This window comes from Diabrotica virgifera, chromosome 4 (assembly GCF_917563875.1).
Source record: "Diabrotica virgifera virgifera chromosome 4, PGI_DIABVI_V3a".
Classification (NCBI taxonomy): domain Eukaryota; kingdom Metazoa; phylum Arthropoda; class Insecta; order Coleoptera; family Chrysomelidae; genus Diabrotica; species Diabrotica virgifera.
This window is the reverse complement of record NC_065446.1, coordinates 36,578,385-36,592,799: the sequence shown is the minus strand read 5'-3', so window position 1 is coordinate 36,592,799 and position 14,415 is coordinate 36,578,385. Positions and strand designations below refer to the sequence as shown.

Below are 14,415 nucleotides of genomic sequence, written 5' to 3'. Positions count from 1 at the left end.
AAGTTTATTAATACTAAAGAAAACATCCTTGGTTCATTTCCCAGTTCATCATCATCATCACCACCACTCCCCAGCCCTTTGCGTCCACTGCTGAACATAAGCCTCCCTCATTTTTGTCCATTGTGCTCTATTTTAAGCGCTTTGCATCCAATTTCTTGACATTTTCTTGAGATCGTCAGTCCAACGAGTAATGGGTCTTCCTCTACTTCTTTTGTCTAATCTCGGCCCCCCACTCAAGTAATCTCTTCGTCCACCTTTCATCACTGATTCGGGCGCCGTGTCCGGCCCAGTTCCATTTCAGGGTGGCAATTCTGGAAATTACATCGGTAACTCCTGTTCTTCGTCTTAAGTCTTCATTTCTAACTCGGTCACGAAGCGATATACTCAGCGTTGACTTTTCCATTTTCCTCTGAGCTATTTGCAGCGTGTTAGAAGTTGTAGCTGTCAATGTAAAAGTTTCGGCACCATAGGTCATCACAGGCAACACACATTGGTCAAATGTTTTTCGTTTTAAAGAAATTGGTATATCGCTTTTAAAGGGGTCAACCCCAAAATCCCGACAGCCAAAATCCCGATAGCCACAATCCCGACTGCCAAAATCCCGACACGCCAGAATTTCGACAGGCCAAAATCCCGACAGGCCAGAATCTCGACAGGTTTGATAAGTTTCCTTTTAACATATAATTACATTTATTTCTTGTTTTTTGTTTATGGTCATCTGTTTTTTATTTTTTGTTACTAAACAAAAGTATTTACCATTAGTATGAACTAATTTTCTAAATAAAATTTCTAACATGGGTACATATGAATTAAATTATTTTTTTTGCCAATATATAGTATAGTGCAATAATATATCAATATATAATCAAATCCTGAATTCAAGTTTACTTTCATATAATAGATATTATCATGTCACTTACAACCTTCCATTTCAGTAAGTATAGCAAGCTTTTATATTATAAAATTAAGTGTTTAAATAATTTTTTCTTTTAAAATACATAATAATTAGTACCCGTACTTATTAGTAAATAATAATTTTCCAATTTCAATATTCATAATATGATTTGGTATTGCATTTGAAAAGAAAACAATAAATATTGAAAATGTAGGGGTCGGGATTCTGGCGTGTCGGTGTTTTGGCCGTCGGGATTTTGGCTGTCGGGATTTTGGCTGTCGGGATTTTTAATGGCAAAGATGTCTTTGAGTTTTCCATAGGCTGTCCATGCTAGGTTTATTTTTCTTCGTAGTTCGCATGTTTGGTTGTCTGTTGTGTCCAAGGTATATGTATTTTTCCACTAGCTTTACTTCGTTTTCTCCAATATTGATATTTTCGATAGGTACTAGGTTTGTCATGAATTTTGTTTAGGAGATTATTGGAGATATTATATAAATATGGTGTTTATTTTAAGACCTACACTGGCACACACTGACTAAAGTTCATGTAGCATTGTACATTTATTTTTATTTATTTATTTATAGTTAATACAAATGACCTGACCTCTTGAGACTAATCCAGGTCTTTTCCTGATGGGATTACATTAGTTGATACACATAATTTTTATTTTAACAATTTTTTAATTTAATTTAACTAATTAATAATGGCCCTAATCTATTACTAATTCTGAAAATGATAAATTATAAATAATTCTAATAAATAATTCGAATGAACAATTTTAATAAACAATTGTAAACAATTTTGCATTGTATATATCTCCTGGAGGTTGTCAGACAACAAAACTGTGTCGTCTGCGAATTTCAAATTTGTTATCTTTTTCGCAGACTAGTGTGAATTGGCCAGTGAATCGGCGGTTAAGAAAGAACTTTGACTAGATCTTAATTTAGCAATAGTAACAAAGTTAGCCATTAAATTACATGTTTTAATGTTAGCCATTAAATTTGTTTATACACTTTTATTCAAAATTTGTTTTGGTAGACTACAATACACAATTTATTTTCATTTTGTTTGTTTTGTTTTGCTTACTTGTTCAAAAAATGTATACCGGTATCGAACTTTTAAAACCTTTGCTTATTAGTATGAGTACAATATAACTTGAACATCACAGCAAATGTAAGTATCTATACAAAGCCATTTTTCTAAAAACGTCTTAATATATGTACATATAAATATATAGAAATATTGGAGAGTACATTTATTATTTTAAAGGAAACACTTACTTCGCATTTTTGGGAAAAATCTTCTGACAAATGGGAAAGAATTTGCTTTCTTGCTTTTCTGGGACGAGAGGAGTTTGTTCGGCAGTGCAGTGCATCGGGGTGGTGTGTGTATAACCTGCATTATCGATCTGAAAATTATTTAAATTAAATAAAACAAATAGTAATGCATTTATTATAGTACATTATATAGCAATTTTTTCACAGCGCTAAGATATAATGCCGTTTGAACACCTCGGAGGCTTAGGTTTGTGTGTGTGTATATGTTTTTTTCTTTTTTTTTATTATATGTGTGTGTGTGAGAGAGAGAGGCAGAAGTTGGTTTAGAAGCAGGTCCATTAGAAACAGATTTTTTTTAACGTGATCTATTAGTTTTATTATAGGTATGTACAGTGCGCTGGAATAAGTGTTACTCCTCCCCCCTATTAACTTATTTATTTTTAGCGCATAAGCAAAACGCTTGGGCAGGTCGATTTTTAAAATAATCATGGTAGGTATATTATAGCATCTCAGTTTCGAACTTTACGCGATTCCTCTTCAGGTGACATTCATGATTTTTTTTAACGGGAAAGTACATCACGTGACATCTCATTTAAAAGCTTTTGAAATGCTGATTACAAAAATGTATAATACTTTAATACTTTTTAAGAGCGTAGGCGCAAAATTTCGATCCAATGCTGCTTAAATGCGTTCATTTTTGGGAATCCTGAGAAAATTAATTAGTATTTTTGACAAATGTAAACGCAGACTGAAATAATACATTATTACCGAGGGCCGAAAGTTCCTGAAAACTTCTATAATTTTTATTTTAATAAGTTACAGCGGTGAAAAAAAAAGAGAAAAATTAGTGTGATATTTAATTTCAAATATCTCATTCAAAAGAAACTTTTTGTTTATTCTAAGGGACTTTCGGCCCTCGGTATTAATCTAATCTTTCATTTTGCGTTTAAATTTTTCAGAAATCTTTATTGGTTTTTTCAAGATTCGAAAAAAATTAATGCATTTAAAAAGCATTGGCCCGAACTTTTGCGCCTACGCTCTTAAATATAATCGATTTTGGATTAAAAAATATTTATAATCTTTAAATGTATATTCCCTCAAAAATACATTAAGATGGATTGTACTGTATACAAATAATCGTACAACTTCAACAGAATGCATTACACCCCTGTTACACTTAACATGTCCCCTTGCAGTAACATAAATCAAAAGATGCAAATTACCATACTCCATAGTTTGACCCCATCGATCGGTAGCAAAGAGCAAAACATGTACTTTACCATACGCATTTAAATTCAGGATTTAACATAAAGCTGTTACAACGCTGCAACTATTATGAATAATATCTATAGGAAACAGTAATTGGAAATGGTTTTTAGGCAGGTTATTGTGCTCTATATTAACTATCAGCTACACGGAAAATTCATTTAATATAACTACTATCCAAACTATCTCTGTTAGTCAAAATATTATCTGATATCTATGCTCAGCTCCATTTAGGATATTCTAACAACGAACAAGAAAGAACAAAGGATTGTATGTATTTATAAAATACGTTGTGAATGCGAACATTTTTGTTTAGGTGAAACATCAAGACCATTAAACCTTAGAATGAGTGAACATCAGTCTTATATTAAAAATATAGAATTTGATAGATCTCAAATATGTAAACATGCATGTGACAATGCATGTAGAATTCAGTTCAAAGATTCAAGTAAAGTCCTGAAAGAGTCAGATGGTAAAAAGAGAAAAATTAAAGAATAGACTCAAATTATGTTAAGTGAAACCAATAGGGAACTTGCATATATTTTTAAATATTAAAATAATATTAAAAAATATAAGGTAACATGATCATAAAACGCATGCATGCAAAAAAAAACAAATATTGTTAACCCATAGGCTTATTACGAGACAATGAAAAAGCTATAAAATTCAAATTTCTTCAGAGGCGCGTAAACGGGTCTGACGTCACGACCCACGTCTACCTGCTAAATTTCTATGAGTCGACAACAAAGCCGCTAGGATATTTCGAAATTATTTACAAATTCATTCACATTTACTTAAAACTCTCATGTAGAAGTTGATTGTAAATAAAAGTTCAAAAAAAGGTTGTTTTGGGGATTGTATTAATTCCATTTTAATCATATTATTTAATTGGAAATTCTAAGGTATTTGTGTTCTAGTATAGTTCCATAATGAGTATATTTAGTTTCAAACTGAAATTGATCATTTCGAGTGCTACTTTATAAAGTAGTGTTTTTAAATGTATAATATGACTGACTAGGGTTTTTCAAAAAGTTAATCTGACAATCTACAGTAGTTGATGTCTTCATGGTGGCAAATTTTATAAAAAGCAGTGAAAGTTATTCTATTGGAGAAATGCGAGGAGGCAAATAAGTAGGTACCTATTATAAGTATTACTAATAAACAAGTTTAAATTGTTTTTAACAATAGTTTTTAGTTACTCTGACTTTTATTACTAAAAGTTTTGTTTATTTTTAAGTTATTTTTATTTTCTTTCTTCTTTGTTATGAATTTTAAATATTTATAAATTATAGGTTTTAGGTTTGTTTATTACAAAATATTACGACCAGAAGTACATACATTTGGAACATTTAATAACCAATAGACAACCAAATAACCAATGTTACAATGTACAATGCAAAAGTACAGTTGCAAATAATGTTTCTATTTGAAAAAAAAAGTGTTGATTTTGCGTAGCAGATACACACTTTAAAAATAATTCAAAATTTACTTATATTTAGATAGAATAGGACGCAGATCTTATCGATAGTTTAATTAGTATAGGACAGGACTTTTGGAGTGTAAATATTTTCCCGCATCTATTTGGATCTGATAATTATTAAAAATAAATGGAATAAAAATTTGATAAAATAAAGTTTCATCCATAAAATATTTTTTATTTCTTTATGTGAGAATGAAATTCATATTTTAAACTAAATATGTGGATTAAATAAATTTTAAATATAATTTAATATAATATAATTTAATATAATATATATTAATATTATATATATTATATATATTATAATATATATAATATATATAATAGGGGGCAGTGTTGTCGCCATATCTATATACCATATATACGGCAGACACCCCAACTGAACCCAGATCGTTGCTAAGTCTATACGCAGATGATACAGCGATAGCTTTTAGCAGTACCCACCCAGATTTTGCAACAAGACATCTACAAAGAGCTCTTGACGAACTACAAGAATGGTGTGTGCAGTGGAAAATAGCTGTCAATCCTGACAAAACACAGGCCGTTATGTACCAAAAAAGAAGAGGCAGACCAAATGAGGTACTATCCCTATTTGATACCCAAATTGAATGGTCAAATCAAGCCAAATACCTAGGCGTAATGTTGGACAAAAGGCTGACCTTTACAGAACACGTAAAACAAACGGTCAACAAAGCTAAAGCCCTTAGGAGTCAACTGTCATCGCTAATAGGTCGAAAGAGTAAACTGAGATTTAAGACAAAGATTAGGATGGCAAATTGTATAATTTTGCCAACTCTAACATACGCCTCAGCCGCATGGGGGCACACGTGTAAAACCAATAAGAAAAAAATACAAACCATCCAAAACCACATGATCAGGGAAGCTCTGAATATACCTACATATGTCCCATTAAGATATGTATTTGGACATACGCAACAAAAGAAAGTCCTGAGAATGATAGACGAAAGAGCACATGAAATATTTAACAATATCAGACACCATCCTAGCAGATTATTAAGAGAATTGACTAACTACGACGAAAACCAAAGAACGGTACATAGACGGCCTAGACAGCAGTTAGCTGGATATAGAGGAAACCCTTAATGAAAAATTGAGATAACCACAGAATATCGAAACACAAATGTCGCCCTTCAGGCACTAAGTACCCTTCAGGTAGGTCAAATGGACCATAGCCGCGGAATGTGACCATCAAGGTCACGTACCGACAGACGTGGGCTTGATGGCCACACCTTTCGGGCGCTCAGCCGTCGAGGAGAACAAAATTTATTTTGCCAATTCGCCGGCTGAGTGACCGAGCACACACGGTCTGGACAGCAAGACACCGATTTAGATTGGTGCCTTGATGTCCGGAACACATTTTTTTAGGACTCAAGTCCAAAGTAAAGTAAAAAATTAACTTAGTCATTAATAGGGAGAAAAGCTCTTCTAGCTACCCCTAAAACCAGGTGGCTTAACCACATGAAGTAATACAAAGGGTGTCCCATTACCCAGGGCATCCAAAGTAACATTAAGATCAACGCCTCCCCATTCGGTATGTCCTTCGATGGGGAGGGGTGGAGGTATAGCTTGGGGGTCAGATAGGTACCACTCCATTACGGGGTGTGACCGGTTTGATCTTCGGACATGTGGGTTCCACTTTTCCATTGGAACACACATGTTCCCCGGGGCTGGGGTTGATACGAGCATGTGTGTGTGTGTATATTTATATATTATAATAAAACATTCTTTCTTTTTCTTTTTATAAGTAATTTTTTAGTAGTATCTATGTACTTACATTTTTTAAGAAATATGATATTAATTTAGGTATTTAATTTTGTTCAAACTTTATAATATAATTTGGCATTTGAGATACCTCTGTTGTAAAATAAAAATGTATTTCCCTAAACTAAAAATAATATTATGAATGCATGAAAATCTTTACAAGATATTATCTGCAGAGTGCACGTCTGGCACTAGGCAGTAGCCAAACGAGAACAGTGGTAAATATCATGGTTGGTGACGTGAGACCCAAGCGCGCGCTTTTAAAGTTGTTTGAAACGGTAATTTCGGGCGCGGAATTATAATCAGTTGTTGTACGTACACTATTAATTGTTAAGACGTAATATTTTGAATTTATCATTTTTAAACATAAATTAACAATTTTATGCAAAAATATTTTTATGTGCAAGTTCCCTATTGTGTTGCAAATTCCTCTGCAGAATGCAGTAGGATGTAGTTACCCACATTAAAAGAGTAAATCAATAGAAAAAAGATACCACGATTAGTAAGTCAATAAATCTATTATTTATATATTTATGTGTTAATTTTAAGGGTAAACTGAATGTAAGAGCAAATACCTACCATGTCGGGATAGTATCATGAGGTTTTCTCCTTGGAGAAAATCACAAAAAATTAGGTGGTATACCCCATTCCACGAATATACGTCTGTTTTGGATTATCGCGACAACGAATACTTTACTGTGCAAAATATGAAGAGCGAAAGTAAATTGCAAATTATATTGTTGTTTATTGGAGTAATTATTAGAGCAAAATACTTTCGTACTTCTTATGTTGCACACTAAAATATTCGTTGTCGCGATAATCCAAAACAGACGAATATTCGTGGAATGCACCATAGATTTTACGACATGTAAAATTATGTAAAAAGTCAATTCAGAGCAAAAATAATAGAAAAAATGTACTGGAATACCCATAAAAGCATTTTAAAAAATTGAATAAAATAAATTCTATGTAAATGATATAAAATCACTTTGCAACAAGTATACTGGTTGTTGGACTGTTCTAAACTAGTCAAAGGGTTGTTCAATAAAGATACACTGGTTCATTCATTAATACTTTATTGTTCGCTAAATACCATGAATTGTACCCAGCTGATGACGACAATGACTACATTCTATCCTAAACGGTAGTAAATCCCCAAATTAGATGAAACTCTTCCCGTAATCTGACTGAATAATTAGAATTAATAATTTTGTGGTATTACTATTTTGTATATCTATTTTTAAATATGCGTGTTTGATTATATTTTCCCTTTTAATTTAGTTTTGCAAGTATGATATCATAATACGATTCTGCTGAATCGGCGGGATTTCTTTGTGTCACCAAAATACGTGTGCTCCAGATACTTATAATACATTAATGGTATCATTATTAGGTAATCTAGACAATAACATATTAAATATAAATCTTTTAATTAATCTTTTTAAAACAGTATTTTTTGGAAGTTTCTGAATCCTGAGTTAAATCTCGTTACACAAGACACAAGAATAAAAACTGTTCTAATTTTTACCAATAATAAATAAAAGTACTTCCAGTATATAATTTTTTTCCATTAAATACTGATTAACTCGGAAAACTAACTTTCATGTTTTTAATCTTTTATTACAAAACTTGGATGCGGTTCAACATTTTTCAGGGACATAATTAACGACCACAAAATATCTTAAGAACCTTGTAATAATAATAAAAGTTTTATTTTATACCGCATATTTATTTCAGGACTGTGACGGGAACAGTTGCATACACAACAACAGGTTTTGTTTATCTACATTCTACATTCAATGCAACTAAAGTAGTTAATGTTGTTTAGTTTGTGTATTTTTAGGTTTCTAACCTAGAGTTTATAAAATACAGCACCTAGTTTCGGAGTTTTACCTATTCTATAGACTGTTTGAGTTGGAGTAATTTGTTTTTCCATAAATATCTGACTTCCGTGACTTTTTGTCGTCGAAATCTCTTCGATCCATGCAACGAAGACTATAAAAACACAAAAAACGTTACATTTGACTTACTATTATGGTATTATTATTCTTTTTAAGCTTTATTCAAAAGAAAGGGGTGCGGCCCAAAAGATCAACTGTCATCAACAGGCATAACTTCACGCGCAACTTTGATATATCCAAAAAATATAGGCAAAATGTTGGATACGACCAAGTGCTAGCAACGTCGGAAAAAAATCATTTTAAGACGGCTGATTCTTTCATATATTGTTCCCTATGGTTCCTCGAACACCGTACCGGCCATCTGGCTAGTGATACAGGTTGCGTTCATTGCTGCGCAGCACACTTGTACAGATAAACATATCGAATTTAAAATTACTGTAAGAAAAATTTTTTTGTCATTACTTTTTAAACATTATTAAAAATATGAACTGTAATTGCCAGACATTTCTGTGGTTTAAAAAGTAATGACAAAAAAATGTTTCGTCCTAAAATAATTTAAATTCAATATACAGGGTGATTGACGAGTGTGATAAAGCTCAGTAGATCCGCTATAGTAATAGATAGTAATAAAAGTTAATAATTAAAATTGTGGCAACTTTCAGCTTTACATTACGAAATTAGTTAGATTGTTACAGGGTGTTCGATAACATAGTGGCAGACCAAACTTATGTTTTTTCTAAATGGAACACCCTATATTTTATTTTATATTCGAAATCCTCTTAACTTCCCCATCACAAAAATATAAAAGTTTGTTATGCTATATAGAGCTTTTACAAAGTTATAACCAATTTTTTATGAAAATCGTAACAAGTTCAGCTCCCTGTATAAATAAAAAAAGCGCAACAGCGATGGTTTATTGGTGCCATATTTTTTTGTTGATTGTGAAAATTTTTAAGACTTCTTGATATTGCTAATTTTCCTTATATCGAATACAGGGTGAGTCAAAACGCAAGTACATTCTTTTCTCAGAAATTTTAAATGGAACACTCTGTATTTTATATTACTATCGAAAAATATCATTACCGTACTTTAATTTTTGTATAATATTCCCTATGCCTAAATTTGTCAGTTTTCGAGATATTTTAATTTTTCAGAGCAAGTTATTAATTAGGGTGTTCTATTTAAAATTACTGTGAAAATAATGTACTTGCGTCTTCACTCACCCTGTATTCGATATAAAGAAAATTAGCAATATCAACCATTTTTATAAATTTTGACACTCAACAAAAAAATATGGCACCAATAAACCATTACTGTTGTGCTTATTTTTATTTATACAGGAAGCTGAACTTATTACGATTTCCATAGAACATTGGTTATAACTTTGTAAATACCCTGTATAACATAACAAACCTTTATATTTTTGTGATGAGGAAGTTACGAAGATTTCTAATATGCAATAAAATATGGGGTGTTCCATTTAAAAAAACAAAAGTTTGGTCTGCCACTATGTTATCGAACACCCTGTAACATTCTAACTAATTTTGTAATGTGAAGCGCAAAGTTAGCTACAATTTTTGTAATTAACTTTTATTGCTATCTATTACTATAGCGGATCTACTTGTTCACGATAATCAATCACGCTGATTTTGTGTTTACTGTACAGGTGTGCTGCGCAGTAATGAACGCAACCTGTATCAGCAACCAGATGGCCGGTACGGTGTTCGAGGAAGCATAGGGAACAATATATGAAAGAATCAGCCGTCTTAAAATGATTTCTCGAAAACGTTGCTAGCTCTTAGACCAGAGCCTATTTTATTTCAAATCAGGCTCGAGACACTACACAATTTTCGGGTCCCTAAATATAATTTAATAATAAATAATAACTTTTTTAAATGTAGGTATTAATTATTTAATAGAAATATAGTTGCACAAGAAAATAAAATTTTTATTAACAATAAATAAAATTTGTATTTAAACAATTAAACATTGTTTAAGGGGATAGGCGCAAACTTTCGGCTTCAATGCTATTTAAATGCATTCGTTTTTTTCGAAGCCGGAGAAAACTAATAAGTATTTTTTAAAAATTTAAACGTAGAATGAAAGATTACGTTTCTACCGAGGGCCGAAAGTCCCTGAAATCTTCGATAATGTTTATTTTAATAAGTTACAGGGGTGAAAAAAAGAGAAAATTGGGTGTGATTTTTAATTTTAAATAGTATCTTATTCAAAAGAAACTTTTTATTTATTCTAAGGGACATTCGGCCCTCGGTAATAATGTAATCTTTCATTCTGCGTCTAATTTTTTTTTAAATATTTATTAGTTTTTTGAGGATTCGAAAAAATTAATGCATTTAAGCTCATATGGTTATCATTATTATCATTGCGTGTTCGTAGAATAAAAGAATTTTGAAAATTTGTTTTGTTATTGTAATAAACATGTTTTGTTTGGTGATCTTTCCGGGCCCCATTCAAATACGGGCCCGAGGCAGGTGCCTCACGGGCCTAGTGGTAAAATAGGCCCTGCACTGAACAACTCGCATGTATAGAATATTATACAAATTGAATTAATGATGTATCAAAGTTGCGCGTGATATTAGGCGTGTTGATGACTGGTTTAACTTACTATGGATTTCACAGCGTAATTGTAGGTTATGTAATATCAAATAAATACAATAAAAACGATAATTTTAAAGAATTACCTTTATTGTATACAAGCTTGCTTCCAATAGATGCCAAAAAAATTGAATGATTTACTTTACTCATGTAAACCGAAAGCAAACAGTCTTCCTCCTAGCATTCCTGAGGTTTACCATAAGAAACAAGAAGACTCTAATTTTACAAATCCACAAGGAAAAACGTTTTCTTGAAGCGGATGTGTACCATATATCACAAAAATAAGTAAAATCCTTTATAAAAGGTATATTTATCAAAATTTCCCAAAAAGGGCTACATCACAAATGCAGAAATAGTTTACGATCTGATTACAGATCATCATCAGTGCTGAACAGGATGCTCACATCCTAAGCCACCAAAATTGAAAATATTTGGGTAAAAACCCTTTAAAATTATACAGTCATGGAAACATTGACTAGAATTATAATAATTAACATGGATGTTTGAAATATCACATGATTAGGCCCCGGGCATCATTTGACCCTCACTTGAGTTGAATTCGTTCAAAGGTTCTGCTGCCTCACATAAGTTGCACACGAGTTGCTAACGACCGTTCAAAATGTGAGGTAGCAGAACCTTTGAACGAATTCAACTCAAGTGAGGGTTAAATGGTGCCCGGAGCCTAATCATGTGATATTTCAAACATCCATGTTAATTATAATAATTCTAGTCAATGTTTCCACGACTGTATAATTTTAATAGTACATTCTTTCACGGTTTTTGCTGTAAATTTTAAATAACCGCTTGGATTTACATGAAATTCGGCATACGCATAGCTAACATGTCAAAGAAAAAAAGTGATATGGTGCCGATGTGTGCTTTAGCCCTGGGGGTGACTTTCATCCCATCTCAGGGGTAAAAAAATATATGTCCAAGATAAGTCCCGAAATGGATAAACTGACTAATTTTAAGCAACTTTTGTTCTATAGAGTTTTTTCACCAAATCAATACTTTTCGAGTTATTTGTAAGTGAATTATGTTCATTTTTTAACAAAATAACCACGTTTTTAGACGGTTTTTCGCAAATAACTCAAGACGTAAGCATATTGTCGAAAAAATATTTTTAGCAAAACTATATCCTATAAAAAAGTGAAAAAAATGGTGTATATATTAGGTCTCTATACCTAGCAAAAGCAGACTTATAGCTAATGAAAAATAGATTCATATTCGAAAAATTCCAAATATAATAATTCAATGTGAAATATCCAAATAATGAAGCCTTCTTGGGGAAAACACATTACAACTTTTTTCGTGTTTAAAAAAGCTATATTTATGTTTTTATAAAAAAAATTTCTAGCATCAAATGTAAGCAAGTTACGCTCAAAATAAAGTTGGTCCCTTTTGTATTGGCAAAAAAAATCAGGAAGATCTCCCCACAATTAGCAACTTAAATGAAATTAATGGTTACCGCTTCACAAGTTACTTGACTTATGTTAAGTTTATATGATCAGTAAGTTTCATCGATTCAATGTGTTTATTTTTGAAAAAATTTGGTTATAAAGTAAAATTTTTAATAATTTTAATTTTGAAAAAAATGTTTTTTTCAAAATAACTTAAACATTGTTAGAGATACCCAAAATCTTAAACAATAAAAAAAGTCGGCTTTACTTTTCTGAATATTTCGTATTTTTTTGTTTTTCTGTACGACAAAAATTGGTTAAGATTCGGTGTTTCTAAATTTGCATATACTCGTGATAACTGACTCGTTCAAGCTCTTTTAACTACAGCTCTTTCAAAAATAAGGACTTTAAACCAATGAAACTTACAAATCATATGATCAATATATACGTGAGTAAAAAACTTGTGAAGTGGTAACAATTAAGTTCATTTAAAATGCTAATTAGGGGGTGATTTTCCCGAATTCTTACCAAAAAAAAGGGACCAACTTTATTTTGAGCGTAACTTGTTTACTTTTGATGTTAAAAATGTTTTTTAAAAAGCAAGGATAAGCATTTTTTAAACACTTTAAAAAAGTTAAAATGAGTTTTCCGCAAAATAGGGCTTCGTTTTTTGGTTATGGCACGTTAAAATATTCGATTTGGAATTTGATGAATATGAACCTATTTTTCATTAGCTATAACTCTGCTTCTACTAGGTAAAGTGACCTGATATATACACCATGTTTTCCACTTTTTTATGTGCTATATTTTTGATAAGAATTTTTTTTCGACCTAATACTTACGTTTTGAGTTATTTGCGAAAAAACGTCTGAAAACGTAGTTATTTTGTAGAAAAATTAACATATTCACTCGCAAATAACTCGAAAAATATTATCTTGGTGAAAAAAATTTTTAGAACAAAAGTTGCTTAGAATTAGTCATTTTATCCATTTCTGGACTTATTTCGAACATATATTTTTCGCCCCCGAAAGGGGTGAAACTCACCCCTAGGGTAAAAGCACACATCGGCACAATATCACCTTTTTTCTTTGACTTGTTAGCTATGCGTATGCCAAATTTCATGTCAATCTAAGCCAAGCCGCACACCAAAGAAACATGAAACGAAAAACATGAAACATGAAACGAAAAACATGTTTCATGAAACTAAAACACTGCTAAACAAATCTCAAAGTCCGCCTACCAATGAAACGAGTGTGATTCATGCTCATGACACATTTTTATTTTCGGAGAGTCTCATAAATGGCCGGACGTATATTTGTTTAGCAGTGGTTTATTTCCATGAAACGTAATTTACGTTTCATGTTTCTTTGATGTGCGGCCTGCCTAAGCTGTTCTTTAAAATTTAGAGGTTTTGCCATATTTTACCTTTAAAGAACGTACTATAAAGTGTTTTTACCCAAATAATTTCAATTTTGGTGGCTTAGCACGTGTGCATGCTGTTCAGCTATGATAATGATCTGTAGTCAGATCGAAAACTAGTTCTGCATTTGTGATGTAGCCCTTTTTAGGGAATTTTAATAAATACACCCTTTATAAAGGATTTTACTTATTTTTTTATTGTAATTTTAGTTATTTCGATTAACTTTAGAAATGTTTTTTATTATAATTTTTGAAATAGTACTGTTTTGTTTCAATGAATCTGTTACTAAGTCTAGAGTAAGTATTTTTTCCCTAATAGGTTCGACGAAAACTATAGTGAGTCTACAAAATTTAGCAAAAAATATGTTTTTTGTTATAT

At 31.6% G+C, this 14,415-nt stretch overlaps 1 protein-coding gene across 5 annotated transcripts in view; it reads right to left on the bottom strand.

Annotated features, from left to right (window-relative positions):
- Positions 1 to 14,415, bottom strand: part of LOC114329935 (proton channel OtopLc) — a 329,038-nt gene that overhangs the window by 244,703 nt on the left and 69,920 nt on the right. For all 5 annotated transcript variants that reach the window (XM_028279211.2, XM_028279210.2, XM_028279216.2 and 2 more), the window contains exon 3: positions 2,176 to 2,303. In XM_028279211.2, coding sequence (XP_028135012.2) covers positions 2,176 to 2,303 — 128 coding nt within the window. The remainder of the gene's footprint in view (positions 1 to 2,175; positions 2,304 to 14,415) is intronic.